The following is a 25,391-nucleotide window of genomic DNA, read 5'->3' as shown; positions in this document are numbered from 1 at the left end:
TGGAATACAATCCCAAGGTGAATTTTCAGCTCTCGTTTTACTGCAAAAATAATGTTTGGTAATTTAAGTATTCACATAACCTTTGGTCTAAGTGTTATTTACATGCATATATACAGTCCTGGAAAAGATGTTTTGAAAGCAACTTTACGCACAAAAATAGAGTTATTATACATGTAAGCCTGTGTATGTGTATTAATTAATATGTATTATTGAAATCCCATGAGAGCTGTAGATATTTTATCTTGACCTTGATATAATATTTGCCAACAAACCATTAAACATTCAATAGGGACAAGATTAAAATGTATGCTTGACTGAATTACTGTGTAACAATACCTGCCGTAGGCTATGGACGGTATAAAATTTAACATAGCTAGATTATATACCCAGAATAAAGTGGATACATCCCACCTGTAATACTTTATAGACTAGTGGACTATGTTAATGGGCAGATATACCCATGTATAGCCAGGTCATGTTGTGTGTCCATTAGCACCAGGTCAGGCTGATCTATTGGACAATATAGCTTTATATCCATAACAAGTGTAAAGTTAAGGAGGTGGGGGGATGAAGCTGCTAGACCAAAGTTAGACTGCATGGCCACCAGTCTCTAGAATATCAAACAAATTACTAAAATTTGACTTGATTATTTTTGTCTCTATTACATGCCTGATTTTAGACACTAGATTCTACACAGTATAGAAACCCCTTAATTGTCATGACCTCCTCCCACCCCAGCTGTGTGTTTTGGGGGTCGTAAAATCTGCCCCAGGGCTACACATTGACCACAGCCTAATCACTAGATCAACTCCTCACATTTATGGTAATGACTATAGGGGTTTGACTTTTCTGTATACTCACCATTTTTCTGTGGAGTGATTTCCAGATTTGACCAGACCCTAAGTTTTAAACTAGGGGGAGATAATCTAGTAAAGAACTCTGCTGAGAAAGTCTTATCAGCAACTTAGGATCTGGTGGCCAGTCTAGACCAAAGTGTAAACCCAGAAATCTTGATGGATGCTTTACATTACTGGTGACATAATGACACCAGCTATCAAATATTCCCTTGGGGGGGGGGGGGGAACATTTTATTGGGATGGAAATTTTACAGAGCACTGTATAGGTTTGTGTATCTTCAATAAAACATCTCACTCTCCCAAAAGTTCCTCCTTAATAGTGAACGTTCTTATTTATGAACTTTTGTGCTATTGTGTTTTTTATAATGAACTTATAAATTTGATATCAGAAAACAACAAAATTAAATGGCTAGAGTGAGGTTTGAGCCCAACAATACAAATTTTTGACAAATGTTTTACTGATTTTGAGGTGCATTCAGTGTCCCATTAAAATGGGTTCCAGGAAGGCCACACCCACTTGTTCAGTGGTTGTAATAGTCATAGTGAGTGAACACACCATCGTGTTCACAAGTTCAAATGTGCAATGGTCAATGTTAATTAACATACCTCTCTTTATGTTGTGTTCATGCAGGCGTATGAACATTTATAGCATTCAATGTTTCTGTTGCATGCACCCCTATGCATTTTGTGGTTTTGGTTAGTGAATGCTTTCTGTTGTGGTCACGGCGACTGAACACCCTTCTGTGTATAGTGATTTGATATAGATATATTTATATTGGTATTAAATACAAGATATGGTGAATAAACACCTAGCTGCATCTTTCGGTATGTAATGGGCACTCTCAGTGGTCACACATATGAAGTAACACCCTGAGCCCATCCTTCTACCTGTAATACCTGGGTGAAGCCCCCTCTCCCCCTTTCCGTTGTGCGATATGACCCCTCCATGCCGTGTCTGTGGGTAAGTAGTCATTTGTGTACCCCAGTCCGTAAGTGGACACAATAACACCTATATATACACTGTACCGTACATACCCAGGTTATATATACAGCTCGGTCCATCTACCCGGCCACTCTTACCACTGGTAGTAAGCAGCTGGTTCAATATTTTTACTACTGGTTTTCTCGGTTAGGTCATTGGTGTGGAAACGTGTTTTACAAATGGCCATTCTTAAAGTGACAGTGTTTTGACAATATGGGAACCAACTTGTTGTTCTGTCGTTAGTAGATCTCTGTGGGATCAGTGAGCAGGAGATATCTCCCAGTGGGACCTAGAGTATAACTCTGGTGGAAGTTAGCGGGGGACGTGATCTAGACGTCCTGTCATCTTACATCAGTTGTTTGTTGATATCTCCATGTTTTTATGGGTTTTGATTCTGATTTGACTAAGTGATAAAGCTGGAGTTTTCACCTGCAGGCATAACATTGTTGTCGTACTACCTGTAATCAGCAAGTATCCTGCTGAACTCACCCATTGTTGTCCGATCTGCAGGTAAGAGAGCTACATTTATAATATACATTGTGTATTGTTTATGGTTGAGCAGACATCACCTTTTTATCTAGGTCTTCAACTTTTCTTTGATTTAAAAAGGTTATGTATGTTACACAGGTAAAAGTTGTGGAATGTGGATGTGTTTATATATATAGGGGTGTTGGTCCTTCTTTGTGTCAAGGCCGAGTCGCTACTACAAGAGCTCCTATATAAATACTTGTTCTGTAGATGTAGATCTGTGGCACACGTGTTTCTTCTCTTCATAATATTGGAATGAAATTGTGTTAGTTGGATTTAAAATCAAGGTTAGTGAAGAAAGCAAACTGTGGTAAAGCTCAACAGATATTCGTTCTGTGAGGTAGGCTAATGTAGTTTCCATGTGTTAGATTTGTAGCCAGGTACAACGATTCTCTGTTACAGAATTCATGTCAGTTTTGTTAACTGATGTAGATTGATGTTAAGTGCTAAGAAAATACCATCTGGCTACAAGTAAACACACTTACATACTTTTTTCATGGCTGTGCATTAAGCATTGTTCAAGTTGTTAAACACTGCCTGCAGCTCATCACTTATTGAATCAGTGAAATGTCAAGGGAATGCTCCAGGAGAAATTACCAAAACAAAGATGTTGATTTGTAGTAAATATGACTAACAAACTGCTTGCAGGCTGAAAGTTATACTTTCAATTGCTTAAAGATACTCCACCGCCGACAGAGCATAAATGATACTCATCATTTGAACAATAATTGGTGTTTAATCGTGTATAGATATGCCTAATGAACACAAAAATAACATAAAATAATTTATTTCGCCTTTGGTGCATGCACAATCATTACTTCATTCCATATAGGATATAGTGCAGTGGATTTATTTCGGGATGCAATTAATAATTTTTCGTATTTTTAAGTTGAAGTAAAATTAGTAGCTCAAATTTTTCAATGGTGGTTATGGTGTAAAGTAAGTATGTAACTTTTGTAACTGAAGAAAAATACTAATTTGTCTGGTACTGTGTTTGATGGTGAAAAAATACCATTTGTCAGCGGTGGAGCATCTTTAATAATTGACAATAGTCAGAATGAATTGTACATTGTAGTTACTAAATTGAAAATGAACATGATTTTAATGGGAATTAGGATGGTATGACACACATTTGTAGAAGGTGATTTAGTGACTATAGTTTATTATAGCTGGTTGGATTGTGTCCATTTTATTTGCATGCAGATTTTGATTCACTAATAAAATGAAGTCATTTTTATGGCCCGATTTCAAATTTGACTTGAACATATGCCCATACATGCAGGTCCAATACTATTTGGTAGTGTACAAGTTTAGGTCTAGAAATATAACACTCAATATTAATCCATTTCAGTATCCTCAATCTGAACATCCTAATTTTTTTTATTCATTTCTTTTTTTTTTAAAGTTGTTTATCATCTTTTCGATGATTTCTTGATGAGTATTCGCTTCTCATTTTTGCAAAATCTTCAGACAAGAAAATTTTTTAAAGCCATAAAAAAAATTTAAAGATGCTCCACCACCGACAGAGCATAAATGATATTCATCATTTGAACAATAATTGGAGTTTAATCGTGTACATATATGCCTAATTAGCACAAAAAATAACATAAGATAATTTAGTTCGCCTTTGGTGCATGCGCAATCATTACTTCATTCCATATAGGATATAGTGCCACGGAATTTTTTCGGGATGCAATTAATTATTTTTCATATTTTTAACTTGAAGTAAAATGAGAAGCTCAAACTTTTCAATGGTGGTAATGGTGTAAAGTAAGTAATTTTTGTAACTGAAGAAACATACAAAATCGTCTGTTCCTGTTTTTGATGGTGAAAAAATACCATTTGTCAGCGGTGGAGCATCTTTAAGCTAAAAGAAAAATTTGAGAAATGTTTATTTGTATTTCTTACCCTAATATCATTGATGATGTTACCCTAATATCATTGTTGATGTTAAGTCAGTCAGCAACTGATATATGGATGCATATGAAGATAGAGCAACGCCTTCCAATATCTCGAGTAATTGTAAGATACCTACATATAATTGGACAGATTGTATATAGGCTGTGGGGAGGTTTTAACAGCTTGTAGTGTAATTATACTTTAACTTCATGTATATATGTATATGCATTCAGAGCAGTCACCGAAGGAAATAGATTGAGTTGATATATAACAAAAGACGGCAAATTATTGTGCTAGGCTATATCATTGTGATCAGTAAACGTGTTGTGTTAGCACTGCACAGTTCTACTGCTGCATCTTATTGATTTCAGTGATGATGTATAGTAAAATCATTTAAATTTAATCCCCATTGTATGTTTACTGTATTCACATATATTTGTTCCTGCTCACTAGACATTCTGCATGAAGTCCCGCGTCTAGTTGCATGTCACATTTCATGACAAGCCACATTGAAAAATGACAGTATTTTCCATTTGTATGCAAATGAAGAGGAACAGTTGATGATTTTTGTTTATATTACTAGCTTATCTTGGGTAACAGGCCTATAACATTGCATCGGTTCCATTTTGATATGCATATTTGCATCATCAATCATTTCTGAAGAGTGGCACATGGTCCGATATTGTTGACCAAAAAGATTGGAGGCAGTTCTGTAACCTGTTGGTTAGAAAGATTGGGGACAAACCTGGAAACTGTTGGTGATCAGAAAGATTGGTATGGAGAGGAGGATAGTCCTTATATGATTTGCCCAGTTGACCTGGGGACAGAATCTGTTGGTCAGAAAGATTGTTGTTAGTCCTGGAAATTGTAGACCTCAAAGATTGCGGACAGTTCTGAAAGGTTTGGGGCAGTCCAGGAATCTATATTAGATACAAAAAAGGTCTTGCTTGTGATTCTGATCTTCTGAGATAATTATTGCATGTATTCTTTCTCTCCAGGGTTTATGTTAATGCTTGATCCTTGTTCCCCATAGGTAACACATACTGTGTACTCTCCAATAATAACAATCACATATGTGCTCTTTCCAGTAATAAGATCATGATCAGATGCCATGTCCTTAGACGATACCCCACATGCACAACATTTGTTATCCTAGTTATATATACACTCACAATGATTATGTGATTGTTATATGCCACTAGTAATATACCCAGGTTATAAAATGTATGTTTTGTGAATGATGAGGATTGATGGTGACATTGCAGTAGCTTTAGTACACAGACTACATGTGTGCCACTGTCACAGATGTTACACACGATCACCATGGTTACATATGAGAACAGTAAAAACTTCATCAGACATGTTTTCTCTAGTTTTGCTGAGGCAAACACAGCTCCAGGATACAGTTAATGGGGGAGTTTGTTGACAAACTTGTTACTTTACTATATGATGTCACAACATTAAGTGTCAATTTTATTGAAAACTGTGAAGTCTGAAGATGGCCGTTATTGTCAATACAAGTGTTTCACCTTTTATAAAAAAAATTGTGAGACAAAACTTCTACCTTGCAATAAATCCTTATAATAAGTATCTACTATATTGTTTGTTTACTTAGTCAATGATAAAAGCTGTTCCTGATATTTCAATCCGTTTTGAGTTTTTTCGTGACTTTCGCTTCCCGTTACGTTATTATCATAGCTTCAAGTTTTGACTGACCAGCAGATTCAACATTTTTGAAAATTATAAAATGAAAATTAGTGACAATAATAAATTTCTAGAGACCATGGTGTCCAGACCACGAAGACATTAATAGATTAGGAATCCAGAACAAAAAAACTATTGGGACGGGGATGGAAAATTGGCAATGCTGAAGGTGTTAAATGTTCTATATCTGTTTTTGTATATCTTGGAAGAGAATAGATTTTTGGCAAGCAGGATATAAGTGTTACAGGGAGAGTAGGGGGTAGACTCTATCAATGGTATATAATGGGAGCTATGTGTATATACTTTCCCAGTCACAAGTCTCTGTACTCAACTTCTAGACTATAGTTATGGCTTGTCATGCATTACCCTCTTGGAAGTGAAGCTGCTTTTTTCTGACAGACTGATAGTGATGGTATGATGATTAGGATGTTTCCATCACCTTCTCTGGTTTTTAAGGGGAGAACGATTTGGTTGAGAAAGTTATGTGTGGGTAAAATGAAATGAGAAATAGTGGGTTCAAGGATGAGAGGGGGAGGTCTATAGTAAGATGACTTAGAGCATCAGACCTGTGTTAGATGTTCAGACCACAGGTGTTCGTTTCTAATATAAGTATAATACTGGGTCAAGGTCTATAACTCGGCCGGCCATATAACACTACCCAATTTCAGAAAAAGTATGATTATTATCCAACCGTATAGGATATAATAATAGAAATACTCTCAATCGACAGCCAGATAATTTATCTTTAATTTGGTATATGATACAATATATATCATGCCGTATAAATGTCACTAGGTATCCAGAAACATCGGAAAACAGCCAGATTTCAACTGGTCGGACACTGTGGTGTCCTCCGATAAACACGCTAGGGCTCTAATGGGTAGTTCAAAAACCACTGCATGTCAACACTTCAGCTTCATAGGAATTAAAGTTTGGTAAAAAACAAACGTACCGGTATGTTAGTGTTTATCTATGTACCATCCATTTGCGCAATACAGCCTTTTGAAATTTCCGATTGAAAAAATGTGTGTCTCTAGCCGTCATGTTGATATGTGTGTAGTACATTTGTTTTCTCGGTGTTGATTGGTCAATTAATTTTCGAGAGCCAATCAACGCCGACAAAACAAATCTACTGCACACATACTTACATGGCGGCTAGAGACATAATTTTTTTCAATCGGAAATTTCAAAGGGCTACGTTAGGCAAATGGATGGTATTTATCCAGGGATTTACTAACCGGTAAGTTTGTTTTCTACCAAACTTTCATTCTTATGACGCTGAAGTGTTGACATGCAGTGGTTTTTGAGCTACCCATTAGAGCCCTGGCGTGTTCATCGGAGGACACCACAGTGTCCGACCAGTTGAAATCTGGCTGTTTTCCGATGTTTTTGGATACCTAGTGACATTTATACGGCATGATATATATTGTATCATATACCAAAATAAAGATAAATTATCTGGCTGTCGATTGAGAGTATTCCTATTATTATATCCTATACGGTTGGTTAATAATCATACTTTTTCTGAAATTGGGTAGTGTTATATGGCCGGCCGAGTTATAGACCTTGACCCAGTATTATACTTATACTTATATTAGAAACGAACACCTGTGTTCAGACTTTCAGATAAAGGTAACCTGAAGAAAGAAAACTGCATAAGAACTGGATCGGATGGAAACGGTAGAGTGATATTATTAATTCTGTATGTATGTGTGTAATGTTTACATAGTAATAGGCTCTAGTACAATTGTTATTGATTTCAGAGACAATGTTATGTATATTCATACAGCCGAGGTCATAAATATACCAAGGTTATGGCTGTGTATACCAGACATGCAATTTGATCCCAGGTTTGAGGTGTACAGTTTAATTATACATGTGCCCATGTGTAAATGTCTTGTAGATTACCAACAGTTATATATATCTCCTCGGCTAGCAGGTATGGTGGTGCATGATAGTCTGCCAGAGATGAAAGTTGATGGAAGATTTATGGAGATAGTTTAGTGAGTGGAGAGGAGGTACAATGTAAACATGACCAATCTTTGTCTAGATGTTCCTTACTACTCCAACAACTTACAGCTGTGCCATGGTGTACCTGCAGTTCCTTGTTGTGGTCTTGTAATCAGGTTTTTATGTTACGTCTGATGCTTTGAAGTTTTGTATGTTGTCCTGTGAAGAGGCTCACAGCAATCAAACTGTTATCTCAACAACTTCATTCTGACATACTGGATATTACTATTCAACAGGTCAATGGTTTGTTTTGGGTGTTTTAGTGAAGTCTGGTGGCTGTTTTTCCTGTAAACACATTCATTGTGCTCTAGCTATAGGTGCATTTGGATGTGTCTTAGGAAAGTATACATGTGGCAGTCCTTAATATACATGTTATACATAATGCAGGCTAAATGTTATAAGGTGGGTTAAACTTGCCAGCATATCAGGAGATTACCAAGAGTCCAATATATGAATATTGTTAGAATTTCACACAGAAGAACTAACTAGTTGTGCATACATGATCTGGAATACTGTACAGCCGATTAGTTTTTGGGGATAATATTTTCGTGGACTGGTTGTTATGGTCACGCAAATTTGATCAACAAAAAGTTGAGAAATGGTTGAATCATGAGTTAGAGCCAATATGCAGCAATTCAAAACTACTAATTCTCTCATGTTTTTTTCTGAAACTTGTGAAAATTTTGACCTGCTTGAATAATGAAAACTAATGAATATCTAGATATTTCAATTTATGATTTTTCTGACTTTTCAGATATGCTGATTACGATAAGTTGTTGAGAGAATGGCATTGAAACAGCCAGAAAGGTGAAAACTGATTCAGTGATTCTGGCCAGGGCTTTAGTGTGTAAGGGGAGATAACTTTGTGGAGATGTCGTCAGGATCAGGGGAGATCACTCCCATTGAGCAGGGAGCTGTTGGAGGACAGGAAGATGAAGGGGGCAAAGTATCATTTGAAGGTATGTACAAATGCCACATATGAAATGTATTAACAGCTCACTATTCATATCATACAAATGTTTATGTCAAAAGAAGACACGTGTTTTTGATATGAAGAGTTATTCTCCTAGGGCTATATTATTTAACTATGGTAAAAAGGGATTGAAAATGAATTAAGCAACATCTTCAAAAATTGATAAAAAAGTATACCATGTGAAATCCATTCCATACAGGGATTTAATGCAGCATTCAAGTGACTAATTAAAACTAATATTTCCCTTCCTGAACTCCTGAAATATATTACATTGCCATACTGGTAGAATCCAACCATCAACAATAAAACATTGGGGCACTAACTACAAAATAGGCAGACTTCCTTAGGGATAGCTTCCAAAAGTATTGGAATAGGCTTTCAGCTTACACTTGGAATAGCTAAGTGAGCTATGCAAAGCCCAAGATCTTGGTTGGTTATTTTGTTATATTGGAGGAAAAGAATATAAAACAGTTCATTATAAGAAAACTGATTGGCTTCCCTCACAAGTATAATGAATGACTGAAATCAAAGCTAGCTAAATGTCCTTATTATCTAATTGTGTTTGTGTTCACGAATCCAAATTTGACATTTATGTCACATACCAAGGTGGTATAGAACGTTTTACAGCTACCCAGAATCTAATGAGTGATAGATGTTACCTGGTAGGGGATTACAGTCTGTTGGAGGTATATAGCCCTCCAGATTATATGGTAGATCAGGGTTTACAAAAATGTCTGACTTTCATGTAAAAATTTTAGAGTTCATTCTCACACTTCTACAGAGAACGAGTGGTACCTAAGATGTTGATTACCAGCTCACACATGAGGGCTGTAGAAATCAAACGTAAAAAGTTGATAAAATGAGGGTAATGGAGTGCTTTGATAAGGCTCCAGGGAAATAAAATAAACCTGGGACATGTATATGTTGCTCTCTGAAATTTGGTGTAGGCGGTCATTATTTACAGAGCTGCAGTCAAGGGATTAGAGTTTTGGTGTTTTTAGTTTAACCTCATATGAACAGCCAGGGTCATTTAAGGACATGCCATGTTTAGGAGGTGAAGTTAAAAAGCCAGGGATCTAGTGAAAACCACTGCCTTATAGCCAGCCTTATAGCTAGCCTTATAGTCTTTTGGGTTTGGGTTTTATTTTGTATTAAACACCTGGTAATTGATCGTTTGAAACTTGCAACCGGTTAAGTTACTGGTTATATGCAATCCGGCAAAGTTCTAAGCATTTCTACATACAATGTCAATGTCAATTCGGTAAGAAAAGATTAAATTATTTGTTTATCAAGACATGAATCATTACAAGTACATCCAGTTGAAATTTGTCATGGTGATGAATGATCATCCTAGTCATCCTATATTTTCAAAAATCTGCAGTTCATTGATAAAAGCTGGATTGATCTCGGGATTACTACAATAAAACCTGTGTACTATACAATACAATAGTACAGGTGTATTATAACGAGACTGTAATCACCTGGCACGACATCAAATCCATTGTAGTCTGGAATGTCATCAGACATACCATAGGTCTCTATTGCACTAGTGATGTTTTTATGTTCAGTTGAAAATGTGAAACTTAATAATATTTAGTTTATATCACATTGAATAATTAGCATTCATGTTGTATCTAATACAGAAAGTTTGTAGGGTATATGTTTAAGGGCTAATTTCCAGTATGACCTTCCTGAACTATGTTCACAAACAATATAGATACATAATATAAAAGTAAAACAATAGAGAAAAAAATCGGTAATAATATTATAGTCAATGTAAATTATATTGAGCATTCCAATTAAATACTGAATACTTGTAATCTACTGACAGATTATTACAGAGAGACATTTCAGGTCAGATTTCATTGTAGTAGCTGGTTGCTACTTCATTCATCACATGGGGGGTATGAGATCCCAACATGACATGAGTAAAGTACAATTTACCGTTGATTTGTCCAACCATCCAGAAATTATGACGTCATGAAACTCATGTCAAATGATATATGATGTCATAATCACCAGATGGTGGGACTAATAGACGGTAAATTGTACTTTACACACATTGTTTAGGGATCTTTAAACCCCGTATTGCAGCTATACATAATTCTTATCAATTCTACATTTATTAGTTATATTACACTATGAATACTCACACTTGTGGTTTTAAATGTATGCAAATACTAATTATCATATTCCATTTGTAATCTTTCATAATGTATTGCAAAAAACTAAAGCATTATAAATGCTCCTACAAGTGTGTATAGCTCATCATGGGTTACAAGACATGGAATCATGATACACCTGTAATTGTCATGTCATTTGGAATTCCACTTTAGATGTTTCACTGATACACTAGGGTGTACTGGATTACCTTGTAGTTTACCTGACCTGTTAATGCAGTTTTGGACCTTGATGATTACTTTATGTATATCTGTTAGAAAACAAAAGCAAATCGTCCTTCATCACTGTTTTTTACAAAATAGACATGAATTTGTAATTGACATGTGTGTACCAATCAGAATCCAGTATTCTGTCACGTGATGTACTAATATTGAATTATTACATGGTAATACATTAACTGAAAAGGATATCAGTCATATGAATATTTCATTGTTTATTAGTTTGGAATAGTTGTGATAGGTTTATTCACCTGTGATGATATATATTACCACAAGCCCTCCACCTCTGGGTTGTTAGTTCGAACCCCGTTTGGGCCAGTTGCCAGGTACTGACAGTTAGTCCGTGGTTTTTCTCTGGGTACTCTGGCTTTCCTCTGCGAACGACCCTGGCATGTCCTTAAGATGACCCTTGCTATTATTCCATTAATAGGACATTAACCTAATAATACAAAGCTGTAATATATTGAGCCTGATAAAGCATTTTAACATCTGATAGCCACGAAGGTCAAGGGCCTGAGGGATGGGGCCAAAATGGGCCAAAATGAAAGAAATTAAAAAAAAAAATTCTAAATTCACAGATGGAATCATATCATATTTCTCTAAAAAAAATATTCAATACTCTGAATCATGTCTTGGAGTTGAATCCAATAGATATAACTAACTAATGTGTGGGTGAAGTGTGTGCAAATGACTTAACTGAATGAGTGCAGACCGGTTTGTTTCTTATAGATCTCAGAGAAACACATACAATTTAATGACTAGAGTTTTCTAAGGGAAAGATCAAACTTGTTCTAGGCATTAACATATAAATGACATAGAACTTGATATTTGTATCAATTAAGATTTGTTAAATACTCTATATACATATTGAAAAACAATACATCATGTTTCTATATAGTTGTCCTGTTGACAGTAAAAAATGAACAGAACCTAACTAGGCCTGTCCTATAAATTATGTTAATGTATTGTCTTTGTATATCATTTAATACACACAATACTGTTGTAATGTAATAATAAAAACAGCTGTGATCTCCAGTAAGTGATAGAATCTATCCTAGATACAAAACGAACCTTCCTATATTCCAGATTATGTGTTAATCAAAGTCACACCTTGAACATTCACATCAGCCACATAGTGTACTAAGGTCATTGATTCATTGTGTGTTCGTGGGCCTGTAACTTACTATCTCACCTTAATCTAGAGAAGAATATTTTAAAGGGTTTAATTGTCAGTTATGCAACAAATTACAGCAGTTAAAAAGAATTAAGCAAGAAAAATTAAAATGCAAAAATATTACATGGTTACGGATCGCCACTCCTAAATTCATCAGATCACCTGCTGGTGGGGTATTTGTCTATAGAGACCACATATAATATAAAGAAAAACACCTTTCTAAAATATAACGTGTCTCATAAGTCTACACAGGTATGTGTTAAAATAGCATTATCTGTATATGATGGTGTCTATAGAGACCATATGTGTTAAAATAACTTCATGAAGATGTCATCTGTTTACTGAGACCACATATACCAGGTATAATAAAACACCTGTCTAAAGTGTCACCTGTCTAAGAGACCAAAGGTATTTAAACAAAAACTGTTTGAAAAGGTCATCTTGTTACGTGGATATATCAACTTATTTCAGAAAACATCTCCTGTCTATTAAGTACAGCTGTACTTACATATGTTTATACAAAACAGGTCATCTGTCTATAAAGGATACATGTACTTATATATAATTACACAATACAAGGTCACCTGTCTATAAAGGACACATGTACTTATATATAATTACACAATACAAGGTCACCTGTCTATAAAGGATACATGTACTTATATATAATTACACAATACAAAGGTCACCTGTCTATAAAGGACACATGTACTTATATATATTTACACAATACAAGGTCACCTGTCTATAAAGGATACATGTACTTATATATATTTACACAATACAAGGTCACCTGTCTATAAAGGATACATGTACTTATATATAATTACACAATACAAGGTCACCTGTCTATAAAGGACACATGTACTTATATATAATTACACAATACAAGGTCACCTGTCTATAAAGGACACATGTACTTATATATAATTACACAATACAAGGTCACCTGTCTATAAAGGACACATGTACTTATATATAATTACACAATACAAAGGTCACCTGTCTATAAAGGACACATGTAGTACTTATATATGTTTACACAATACAAAGGTCACCTGTCTATAAAGGACACATGTACTTATATATATTTACACAATACAAAGGTCACCTGTCTATAAAGGATACATGTACTTATATATATTTACACAATACAAGGTCACCTGTCTATAAAGGATACATGTACTTATATATATTTACACAATACAAGGTCACCTGTCTATAAAGGACACATGTACTTATATATATTTACACAATACAAATGTCACCTGTCTATAAAGGACACATGTACTTATATATATTTACACAATACAAGGTCAATACAAGGTCACCTGTCTATAAAGGACACATGTACTTATATATATTTACACAATACAAAGGTCACCTGTCTATAAAGGACACATGTAGTACTTATATATATTTACACAATACAAAGGTCACCTGTCTATAAAGAACATATGTACTTATATATATTTACACAATACAAGGTCACCTGTCTATCAGGTTTACCTGTCCATACCTATAATTACCATATATCACCTCTACCTGTCTATAAACTTAAGGTCATATTCCTCTGTTTCCTGTTGTGAACAGCAATTGTGACTAGGTTAAACTGGATTGAAAGTGTTATGTAATATGACTAAACCCAATACACAATCTGATATATAGCAATTCAGCATATTTCATAGTGTTCTCAATAAACAAGAGACCTGGATGTATTACAAGATCTATGTAAACTAAAATAAAACGAAGACAAAAGACAGATGGTAGTTATGGTTACTGGATCAGAGAAATAACTCTGTATCTATAGGACCATGTAACAGATCAGGGCATCTGTTGTTCATCTACATGTTTCTTTCCTAACACTTCTCAAGTATATGTTTCTCTTCAAAGTCGTTAAAGCTATCAGAAGTCATCAATGCTATTCCAATATGAATGCATTGTTTATTTGATAAGAAGTTTTCATTGTTTATGAGGTGCAAGCTGAATCAAGAGTTACATTATAATAGTCCCATTGAGATTGAAGTATCTGTAAGATAAGAAACATCCCCATAGATCACTAAATGTTTCTATGTAAGATTTGATAATGTACATTCTAATGTTCCTGACTTTATTGTTGGCCTTTATAGATAGATGACATTAATCTTTATGACTCAAGTTTGTCTCAAATGAGAGCAGCGTGTTGTGGATGAATCGTACTGTATCAGTAATTAAATATAATGGTAGATCGGAATTAGGGGACTCCAAAGTCATTAAAAGGATATTACGCACTGTCAGTCATTGTCAAATCGACTTTAAAACCTTTATGTCAAACAATATACAGAGATAGGAATTAACTAGATACAGACAATGTAAATAGGTTTAAACTCATTACACAGATGGCCCATCACTGATTGGTGAGATAACCCAGAACATTTTAAAGGGGAAACTAAGTCCACCTCAAGCGTATTTTAAGTGGATAATGTTTAAAAGTATAAGTATGTTCCAAGTCCAAAATCAATAGGAAATAAGTGCATTTTAAGTGGGTCTGTTTTAAAACACAATTATGAAATGTAGCTGTAAGCGTAATTCTGGTAGTTAAAGTGGATTTAAAGTGGATCACATAAGGGGATTTTAAGCGTCTAAAATATGTAAATGAGCTATCCAGTGGATTTAAAGTGGTCCCACTAAGGGGATTTGAAGTGGTCCCACTAAGGGGATTTGAAGTGGTCCCACTAAGGGGATTAGAAGTGGTCCCGCTAAGGGGATTTGAAGTGGTCCTAATAAGGGGATTTGAAGTGGTTATGCTAAGGGGATTTGAAGTGGTCCCACTAAGGGGATTTTAAGCGTCTAAAATATGTAAATGAGCTTACCAGTGGATTTGAAGTGGTCCCGCTAAGGGGATTTGAAGTGGTCCCGCTAAGGGGATTTGAAGTGGTTATGCTAAGGGGATTTGAAGTGGTCTCACTAAGGGGATTAAAAGTGGTCCTGGTAAGGGGATTTTAAGCGTCTAAAATATGTAAATGAGGAAACCAGTGGATTTGAAGTAGTCCCTCTAAGGGGATTTGAAGTGGTCCCGCTAAGGGGATTAGAAGTGGTCCCACTAAGGGGATTAAAAGTGGTCCTGCTAAGGGGATTAAAAGTGGTCCTGCTAAGGGGATTTTAAGCGTCTAAGTTATGTAAATGAGGAAACCAGTGGATTTGAAGAAGTCCCTCTAAGGGGATTTGAAGTGTCTAAACATCAAGAGCTAATATTCCATCAAAAGTATCTTTAGTAACTTCTGGATTCCTTTCTTAAATCAAAATTAAATTAAATTGCTGTAACAACTGTTGTTTGAATCTCTAAGCAAAACTTGAGTCCAGAGGTTTGTGAAAGATCTTTTACTGGAATAGCTCTTACTTCTGAAAAATAACAAACTTGACAATTAAATTTCAATGTATTGTATTTCATATATTCTTAAATAAAGTAAATATGGAATGGTACACATAATAATTAGAAATAAATAAAATCATCTATTACATCATTATCTTAAATAACTTATATAACGGTATTATGAAACAGGATATATCTGATCAAAACTACACATGACAAGTAGAAATACCATATTAGACATCCCAATTATTTGTATGAATACATATGTGTTAAAATATTCATTATCAGAAATAACATTACCTTCCCAAGCTCATTTCTTTGGCACAAATGAAATAGTAAAGAAATTAAAAGAAAAACAGCATATTTTGTGATATCAATGAACAACTAAAGTTGTATGGTCTGTGACTACATATTTTTCTCCGCCTCTCCAAGTTTTAAACTTTCGATATTTAACGACTTTGTTAAGTTCGTAATCACAAAGTTACTAAACTAAAATATTGATTTTTAACCTGTACACGTTTAAAATAGCTTGAAGGTGTCCGAACTGTTCCAATCTATTCCGATCTGTACTGGTATTGCTGATTTTGACCAAGTGATACGGCTCTGGAGGTTCCAATCTATATATGGGTATCGCGGATTATGTACACCACATCTAATCTCATCTTTTTTCCTGTATATGTCTGCATGGGGAAGTGTCTTCTCCATTTTTAACTCCAATCTGCACATGTACAGAACCTGGTGAAAGTAAAAAAAATGAATGAAAGATAGCAACCAATTATAATAATTCATTTATGAATTTGTTTAAAAATCAAAACCAGGAAGGGTTAACATATTAGAATGATGTAATAGGGTTGTGGTTTTTCAATTAGAATTATTGTGATCACCATTTCAATTTACCTGGGTATATTAATTCATTTAGATTTATGAATTACACTGTAATTGATTAGTTGCTTTTGCACACAAACATTTATTCACAATGCATTACCATATTTATGAGTATATTTAATTACCAATGATAAAGATGAAAGTGTCGTACTGGTGCAAATTAATCTCCAATAATCAGTCAAACGTACTTGTGGTTGTTTTCTTCTTTCCTCGCCATTCTATTATTCCTGGAAAAAATTATATGAATGATATCATCACAAGCTAATTGCATGGAAGCCACAATAGTAAATTTCATTAAGAAAAATACTAGATCTTCAGAACCATAAATAATAATTATACTGTATTTAAAATTCCAAAATGTAAACAAATAAATTAAAATTTCATATTTAAGTTTAAATGGAAGGTAATTTATAAATATATATCTTATATTTTCTAAAACTTTTCATCAATATAAGACTATCCAATTTGAAAATAAATTTTCACATATTCATATTTGAATTATAATTTTTAATACACGTATATCATAAAACACAGACAATTACATGCAAATATAGACCAATAAAATGCTTTGTATTTCAAAATATTCGATGTATTTTGTTACAGCAATCAATGATCAATTGTTAGCAGCTTTGTTTAACAGAATTATACCGAGAATTACCAGGGTATTCTCGAGCTCTTATTCTTCCAACCTGAACGACATCGGGCATTACACATAGTTGTGATTTATCTCCCCTCGGTAGCTCCGGTTGTTATTCTTCCATGTCAGTTACGATTTTTGAATAGGCCTAATTTTCTGTTGCCAACACGAAGATAACTTACAAATATTCATATTACAAGTGACATTTTTTTAATTCAATAATAGTTTAAGTTGTACAAAACATAATATTTTGGTTACCAATCCTCATAAAACACAGACTTTTTGATAAAAAAGAACAAATAGACCCTCAGTATTTTCTTCTGAAAACAGTGAATTCAAAAAATCAGAAAAATAAGATCGTTCAAACTCATCCAAATTATGTCCAAAATTGATGAAATACTTGGTATACATTAGTTATTTAAAACATGTTTTCAGTAATGATGTGATTTAGTTATTGACCAAAGCAAGAAATTTTGGTTTTGTGGTATTTTAAAATTTACGACCTGCTTCGTGTAACCGGGAGGTTAGGCTAATTCTATGGTGAAAATTGAAAACGTACCTTAATTCTGAAATGTAAAACTTGCTGTGATTGATGAATCAGCTAACAGACAAGAAATAAACCCCCATCAAGTTGATTTAACATCGTCTGTACGCTTGGCAAGGCAGAGTCCGAGTTGTTTACATTTTCAAATACTTCCGTAAACACCTTCCTCTTTTCCCGCGAAAAGTCACGTGATCAACAAAGGGGATTCCTCGGTCGGGATTCCCCAGCAAAGTGCATGCTGTGCATCTTAATTAAACAAATCTTTGCCTCAGTGAGGCCATCGGCAAATATTTCAACTAGTGTAGTTGTGAAATGATTTAGTGTATTAATGAAGTGTTTCTGGTGTTTCTTGTAGAAAGATAATTTATTCACCGACAGTGTATTTACGACAACAGTGTTTACTCTTGGTTTCCGACATGCAGACTTTGCCTCAGTGAAGCTTTCAATCCAAATATTTCGACCAGTTTTAATGTTGATAACTGATGAAAGTGAACAAATCTAGTATTCCTGGTGTTATAATGATGGAAAGATCGTTTACTCACAAGTGTCAGTCTGACTGCCTATTTACGACAAAATTGTTTACTGTACTATACATATCGGTTTACGGCATGCAGTTTGGAGAACATGTTCACTACACGTGTGTTTATCACTAATTTTAACGATAATTTTCAAACCTATAACCTAGCGTGTTTGTTTAATACAAGCTGGATAATAAGCCCCAAACCCCATTTAATGGAATGTATGGATAGTGTGTGTGCACCTATACACAAACATATTGATACATTTGTAGCCACCTGTGAGTGACTGGTTAGCCGAGGTGTGAATTAATGGCTAGTTAGCTTAACCGATCTATATACATCATCAATAATGCGTCTGTATCTACTTAAAAACAAAGATTTTATTCTTCAAATTGCATTAACACTCACTTGAGTAAAGTACTATTATGTCTTATTTAGATGTTTTTTACTGAGTCTTCATATTTCTAGTAAAATTGCGAATGAAAACCCTAAAGCATATCTAGCAATGCTCCTTACGTAGGGAACCGTCCCGGCTGTGGGTCGTGTGCAAAAAGTCAAGTGTGCAAAAAGTCAAAACACACGTGGGATTTATAAGATGCCGAAAATGACCTATATTTAAGATTTTCGATGTGTGGTTTGCAATTTTATTACTGCAGAACTAACAAGCTACACGGTTAGTGACATTTTTAGCCGTACTGTTATATATAATTAACCATCAGTTTGGATCTGATACCGTAGGGAGTTCACTTACAATGTGATTATCGCAAGCCAATGCAACCTTATTCGATTGCTCTTTAAAAGTTTGTTAATTATCTCCAACACACTAATATTACTTATTGTCACAATTTTAAGTAACTAGATTATAATCTTTTCAAATATTTCTGATAACTATTCATGGAGTGCACGGAGTACGGTGGACCGCCGATGATTTGGACATCTGCAAGATATTTCACAGACAGTTTCAGGTTACGGTGGCCAATAAAAGAAAACAAACACAATGCAATTTTAGTATTATTTCTTCTAAATACAACACTTGGTTGTACAAGTTGTCAAGCATTGATTGGGAATTTTTGCATTGAAATTGCCACTTTTATACATAGATTTTGTGGCTCCATGGACATTGTTTTTCCCAAAAAAATTTTGATGCACAAAATATTACCATAAAGTTTTTTCAGCATTTTCAGCCCCAAAAAGTACCTGCGCTAAGTACATTGGTGCGCAAGTTACACAAATTTTTACGGTACAGGTCTTTTGACATAAAGCTGTTCTGAAAATCATCAAAATTATTTCACAATGTTCTACACATGATTTTATTACATCCTGATGTAAACAATTTTGAAATTGGCAATGTTTGGGGATGATTATGCCAAATAATTTTTTTTCCAAATAATGAGCCGTTAAGTATTATAAGTGGAAAATAAGTTGTCTAACAGTCTGCTAAATATGACTTAACTTTTCCAAGTGGAAATTGAGTTGGCAAAATTAGATTGCAAATAATGATTAAAAAAGTGGAAAATAAGTGCAATGTATATCAGATACATATACATATTCCTCTGAATGACATATTGCAGTTTGCTTGTGACCTTATCCAAAATTTCCTTGGAAACCTTAAACTTTAATATATATAAGTCATTATTTTCAAAGTTTGTTGTGATGGATGGCAGCGGGTAAGTTATACATGGTGGAGATCTTATTAATGATTATAAATAAAAGGAGAAATGAGATATAAGTTTTGTGTTATAAATATATACACTCTCTGTCTTGGTAGTGTTGTGTTTGATATAAGAACAGGTGCCCCTATATGTGTAATTGAAACAGATAAGAGTGGTGTATTGTTTTCTAAAACTGAATGGGATTCCAGTACAATATTTATATTGATAATAGGGATTTTGTTGTCAAATAAAACATTTATGTTTCTGGCCCAAAGTTTAATTGAATTTCACAAAAATGTATTAGAAATCTAGGCTATGCAATTAAGGAGACATAAAAGGACTTTGATTTCTGTTGACTTGGCTGGAATTAAAAAACATGATTTGGTTGTGATTATGAAAGGCCACGGCACTTCAGTCGACTCTGTTGACCTTACAATGACCTCTGAGATCTATATCAATCATAGTAAGGAAATCCTTTGTTAGAATAATGACTCTTGAGATCTTTAGCAATGACAACAAAGTATGTCAGTATAATGAAAAAAACCATACAGCTTGATTTGTATACAAGTATAAATGAAGTATATCTGTAATGTTTGTATGGTGATTAACTGCTTCTCTGGCTCCTTTGTGACATTTCAACTTTACAAACATACCATGCAACTTTCATGTATAACCATATCTACATGCAAAATTATAAAGATACAACCACACATATAGAAATCAACTGGTCAATTATATACCGAAGACTTCACAGTCATATACATGTATTAGCTGCTAAAGTTCCTGTTTGTGCATGAAAAAGTAAGGTAATTTCTAAACATGAAAATAGTGTGTTATACCTGAACCACTCAAACCTATCAAAATCATGTCATATTTAAATTTTTAACTCTCCTTGTGTGGGCCAGCTGAAGTAAGTTTCTAATATTCATTTTATGGTGGAGTTATTTCCCTTTGATACGACAAGTGCTGTAATTGCAGGTAATATCAGTTTCCAGATTCAAAATGACTAGAAAATGTGTATTGTAATAAAATATATTGAATCATACGGAAACAGGATCTTATTCATATTACATGGTCTAAGATGAATAGTTTACAAGTAATAGGGCATGAACTGTTGTATATCCTAAGTACTTTTACAACTTCATGCAACTGTTTAACAAAGAAGAAAAGTGAGAAACTGAAACCTTAACACAGTGAGGCATTAGCCTGAGAACAGACCTACACTACAGAGTTTCACATGAAGAGTGTTATAGGAACTTATCGTTGGAAATCTGAGTGGAATGAATATAGCAGAGGTATTTCTTGGAAATGTCTGATGTATATATCTACCAAAATTAAGCCCTCGTCCTCTTCTTCAGGTTTTAAGTTTTGAGATCAAATGTGAGGCAGATGGCTGGTTGAGGATTTAGCATGGTGATTTTTCACCTCAAAAGTTTAGCATGTCCTTAAATTGACAGTCCTTATTTAGATAGAATATAATCGTAAGCCTATAAATAAAGTAACTAAATAAGGATGCAGTACAGAATTAATTAGGATCAAATATTCAGATAACGATCCAGTACCAGTTGTAGATAAGTGAGAGTTCAGGAATATGTATTAGACACTAACATACCACAGTCTCCCAAAACCACAATAACATACTTAGTGCTGCATTGTATGTTATATATGGAGGCCTAAAATTTACCGTTAAGAGGGTGTATTGGCATGATGTGCTGGGAGTTAACAAGAGGTGTGATATATATATTATGGGTAATGAATTCATATATCGGTAAGAAAAGGGACATTACCAATTAAAGAGGGACATTACCTGTTCAAGAAAATAAATATAGAAAGCATTACTGCATTCAAAATTATGTGTGCGAAGAAGAAAACAGGCTTTCTATGAAATCTCCCATAATATTAATTTCACTTTGTAAAACAATGCTGTTATCTTGTGCGACTGTAGCGATGCGATAGAGCTGGCCAGTAGTCCAAGTGTTGACCTGGTATGGTTGAGGTATCCCCATCCCTGTTGCATGTCAGAGTACATTAGGATTACGTATAAACTGGCTATATATGGATTTCGGTCCTGTCTGGAAACAGAGCCGTTTACATAATACGCTGTGCCGATGTGATCTATATGTAAATCACAAATGTGACGTTCCTGTATCGTAGCCAGAAACTGATGACTCACATCTATTGATCTTTGTCAGTTTAAAAAAGAAAGATGATTGCATAGCAGCCGAAAAAAAGTTACGGTGCTGGCATTACTTGCCCTCAATTCAGTGTTAATGGGTACATATATATTTTATAAAAGTGCATTTAAACAGTTCCCATGGGTACAGAGAACCGTGCTAAAATCAATAGAGGGTAGTTTATTATAGAGCTGCAGAATAGAGTGCACCTGTAAGCTATGGTTGAAGTTTTATGATGTATTATCCTGACAATAGGATGTAAAGACTAATCCATCACATGTCCCACAGTATACTCTGATGCCAACACTGCACTCCAAGGGCGTTATCTTCTGCTTCATTTAGACCAAGGATGTAAGAGTTCTCCTTTGACCTAGATAATCCGTAGATTATCAGGTAGTTCAGAATGGTCTTTGAATTATTAATTAGCATTTATGTGGGAATTATTCTGATCATTTAGCAATTGACTTTTCACTATGTAACTGGTAGTTTAGAGTTATCTCCCTTTGGTTAAAACTCTTATGCTTATTCCACTGTAACCTAATTGACAAACAGGCTAACAATTAGATAAAAGAACCATCTACCTGTTTGCAGCATAGCAGACAATAAAGATTGATTTATGTATTTAGTGATCACTCTTTAAAATCGTTGCAGAAATCTTAGGTAGTTACAATGTATAATAACTACAATGCTTGATAAGTTATATCTGGGAATTTCAATAGTGATAAATGAATGTGTGTTGACCTGTATAACACTATGAAAGTCCATCTATAAGATATGTCCGATTTTTGTTTGAACATTCTATAGTATTACAACTATAATAACATGTTTAATTGCTGATGAAGTGTAGATTTAAGGTATTCTTATCTATCTTTGCAGATGGAAGAGGGGATGGAAAGAAGAAGAAGTTCAAACCATTGGAGAGAATGTTTAAGTTCTTCAAGAGTGGAAAGAAGAGGTCAAAGTCGAAGGAGAGGGATCCTAATATTGTATCTGTGAAATCCAAGTCTACAAGTGCTCTACACAAAGAGATCACCCCCGGGGATGAAGATGAGGAGGATGGCGGGTAGGTATTACTGGGGAGAATTGAATCTTTCACCCCCTTTGGGGTAAGACAGGAGAATCTTAACCCTAGGAGTAATATTCTTAAGTTGTCAAACATTCAGCTGTTTGAAAGCTTAAGAATCTTATACCAACAGTTGAGATCTGTCTCACCCCAAACAATGTGAATAGTTCTTTTTCTCTTACCCTGTGCATCGATAAATGCCTCTAATAATGACACACCAGCAATGCAATTAAGGATGGTCTGACCTAAATGAAAGGTCGTCTTTGTCGTCATTGTTGTTGACGTCATTGCTACTGTTACTGTATGTGACAATATGATACTGTTGCTGTAACATGAATTATACAATTGATGAAAACATGCAAAAGATCTTTTCTTTACCCTAGGGTAAGATAGAAAATTCTCACACTGGTAAACTTAGGGATTGGGTAAAAGAAAAAAGATCTTGATAAATGTTACTGTGAGATCCAAGTCTACAAATTTTCTACAATAGAAAGTCCTTCAGAGGAAAGAAATAATGGATGGGTTGAAATCCTTGGAGAATGAAGATGAGATGGGAGGGTCCACAATCAGGGATAATCCTTGAATGAGACAATTAACTACATTGATTATCTCTGATTTATGGTGATTACAATCAGGAGTTGGAATTTCTGAGTCAATCAATGTGTCCAGCTCTTGTAAAACCTCCTCTGTGGATAGCTAGGATTTCTGATACGCCTGGCAGCTCAGTGGTTTGTATTTTTGATACCCCGACAGCTCCTAATCATCATGCCTGTGGGTCTGCAGCCTTATCTGATGTTTGCTGCATCATTATTAAGGAAATATTTGAAATCCGTGTGATAACCAGTCTAATGTCCCAGAGCTCACTGGCAGATGATTAATTTATCTCTGTTTAATGACTTCCATAATTAGATCGATGAGAGATTTGGTAATGGCATTATCCAATCACTCCATCACTGTGTTAGAGAGTAAAAAACAACAGCAGCTTCAGAAACATCAATTTTAGTATTTGCTCTTTGAACTATATGAAAATGCTAAAAAAAGTTTCACCATACATATTTTATACAAATTTTGTATAAGTTGTAGCTAGTAATTATATCAACTAAGAATTGTACTTGCTGCCCCTATAGCTATCATATGATTGTAAAAGGCGACTAAATTTAGTATCTTATTTTTTCTTTCTTTCTAACTTACTTTCTTCTTCCTGATATCTCCCTTGGAATACTTTTGGTTCTGTTTCCTGGCCAAGACACATCAAAGTCTATAAAATGATAGTTTCTAATCCTGCTTAGCACTCCGCATTAAGGGAATGGAACGATTGGTCATCTATTGTCAGTATAATGTGACCAGGTGGGGTGTGTTGCTTGGTGTCCTCTTTGGCAGAATGCAGTGAGTTGCACTGTGCAAGAAGACACAACACGAATATACCGAATATACCGCAGTCTCCCACAACACACACCAGCACTTCATACATGCAACACACCACATACATGGGAGGCTGTCCTTACATGACCCTGGCTGTTGATAGGACATTAATTAATCATACAAACAAACACATATAAACTGATGTACACTTATAAGGTGGGTACCAAGATTTCTCTCTTTCTGCAGTAATTAACATTTCATGTTTGTGAACATATTATATATCCCCGGAGAAATGAATAATTTGATCCAGCTGTGTTAAAAATATCACGCCCATCCCCACCTCAAAAACACTCAGTTACGCTCAATATAGAGATGTAATACAGTTATTACGTAGAAAGATCACAAAAACTTACACTGATACAAGCTGTTCACTAGATAAGTCACTATAGATAAGGCCAAGCAAAATCACACATTTGGTTTTCAACTTTACAGCCAATCTTTAATGACGTTTTCATCTAACCTTAACTGTGTTCATGTCTCTTTGATGCAAATTAATCTTAATGTGATTCTCACAGTATACCTGGTATATTTCACAAGTCATTTCATGACCTTGGCACAATGTGTCTCAAAGACACAACCTTACATAACGTTGTATGCCATTTGACCTTGGTCGTTAAT

General features: G+C 34.7%; 1 protein-coding gene and 1 long non-coding RNA gene across 13 annotated transcripts in view; one reads left to right on the top strand and one right to left on the bottom strand.

The window, feature by feature from the left end:
- Window positions 1-25,391, top strand: part of LOC138327962 (neurofilament heavy polypeptide-like) — a 78,874-nt gene that overhangs the window by 11,907 nt on the left and 41,576 nt on the right. For 6 of the 12 annotated variants that reach the window (XM_069274485.1, XM_069274484.1, XM_069274482.1 and 3 more), the window contains exons 2-3: window positions 8,735-8,939; window positions 23,165-23,351. In XM_069274485.1, coding sequence (XP_069130586.1) covers window positions 8,852-8,939; window positions 23,165-23,351 — 275 coding nt within the window. In that variant the 5' untranslated portion in view covers window positions 8,735-8,851. The other 6 variants (XM_069274481.1, XM_069274477.1, XM_069274474.1 and 3 more) reach the window with 6 other exon arrangements.
- On the bottom strand, window positions 14,928-19,941 carry LOC138327961 (uncharacterized). Its single transcript, XR_011209143.1, has 3 exons — window positions 17,960-19,941; window positions 16,889-16,990; window positions 14,928-16,613 (listed from the first exon to the last, which is right to left on the bottom strand). It is a non-coding gene; the product is annotated as an uncharacterized lncRNA (long non-coding RNA).

This window comes from Argopecten irradians, chromosome 7, assembly GCF_041381155.1.
Source record: "Argopecten irradians isolate NY chromosome 7, Ai_NY, whole genome shotgun sequence".
NCBI lineage: Eukaryota > Metazoa > Mollusca > Bivalvia > Pectinida > Pectinidae > Argopecten > Argopecten irradians.
Note: the sequence above shows the minus strand (reverse complement) of the source record. Positions and strands in the feature narration are given on the sequence as shown.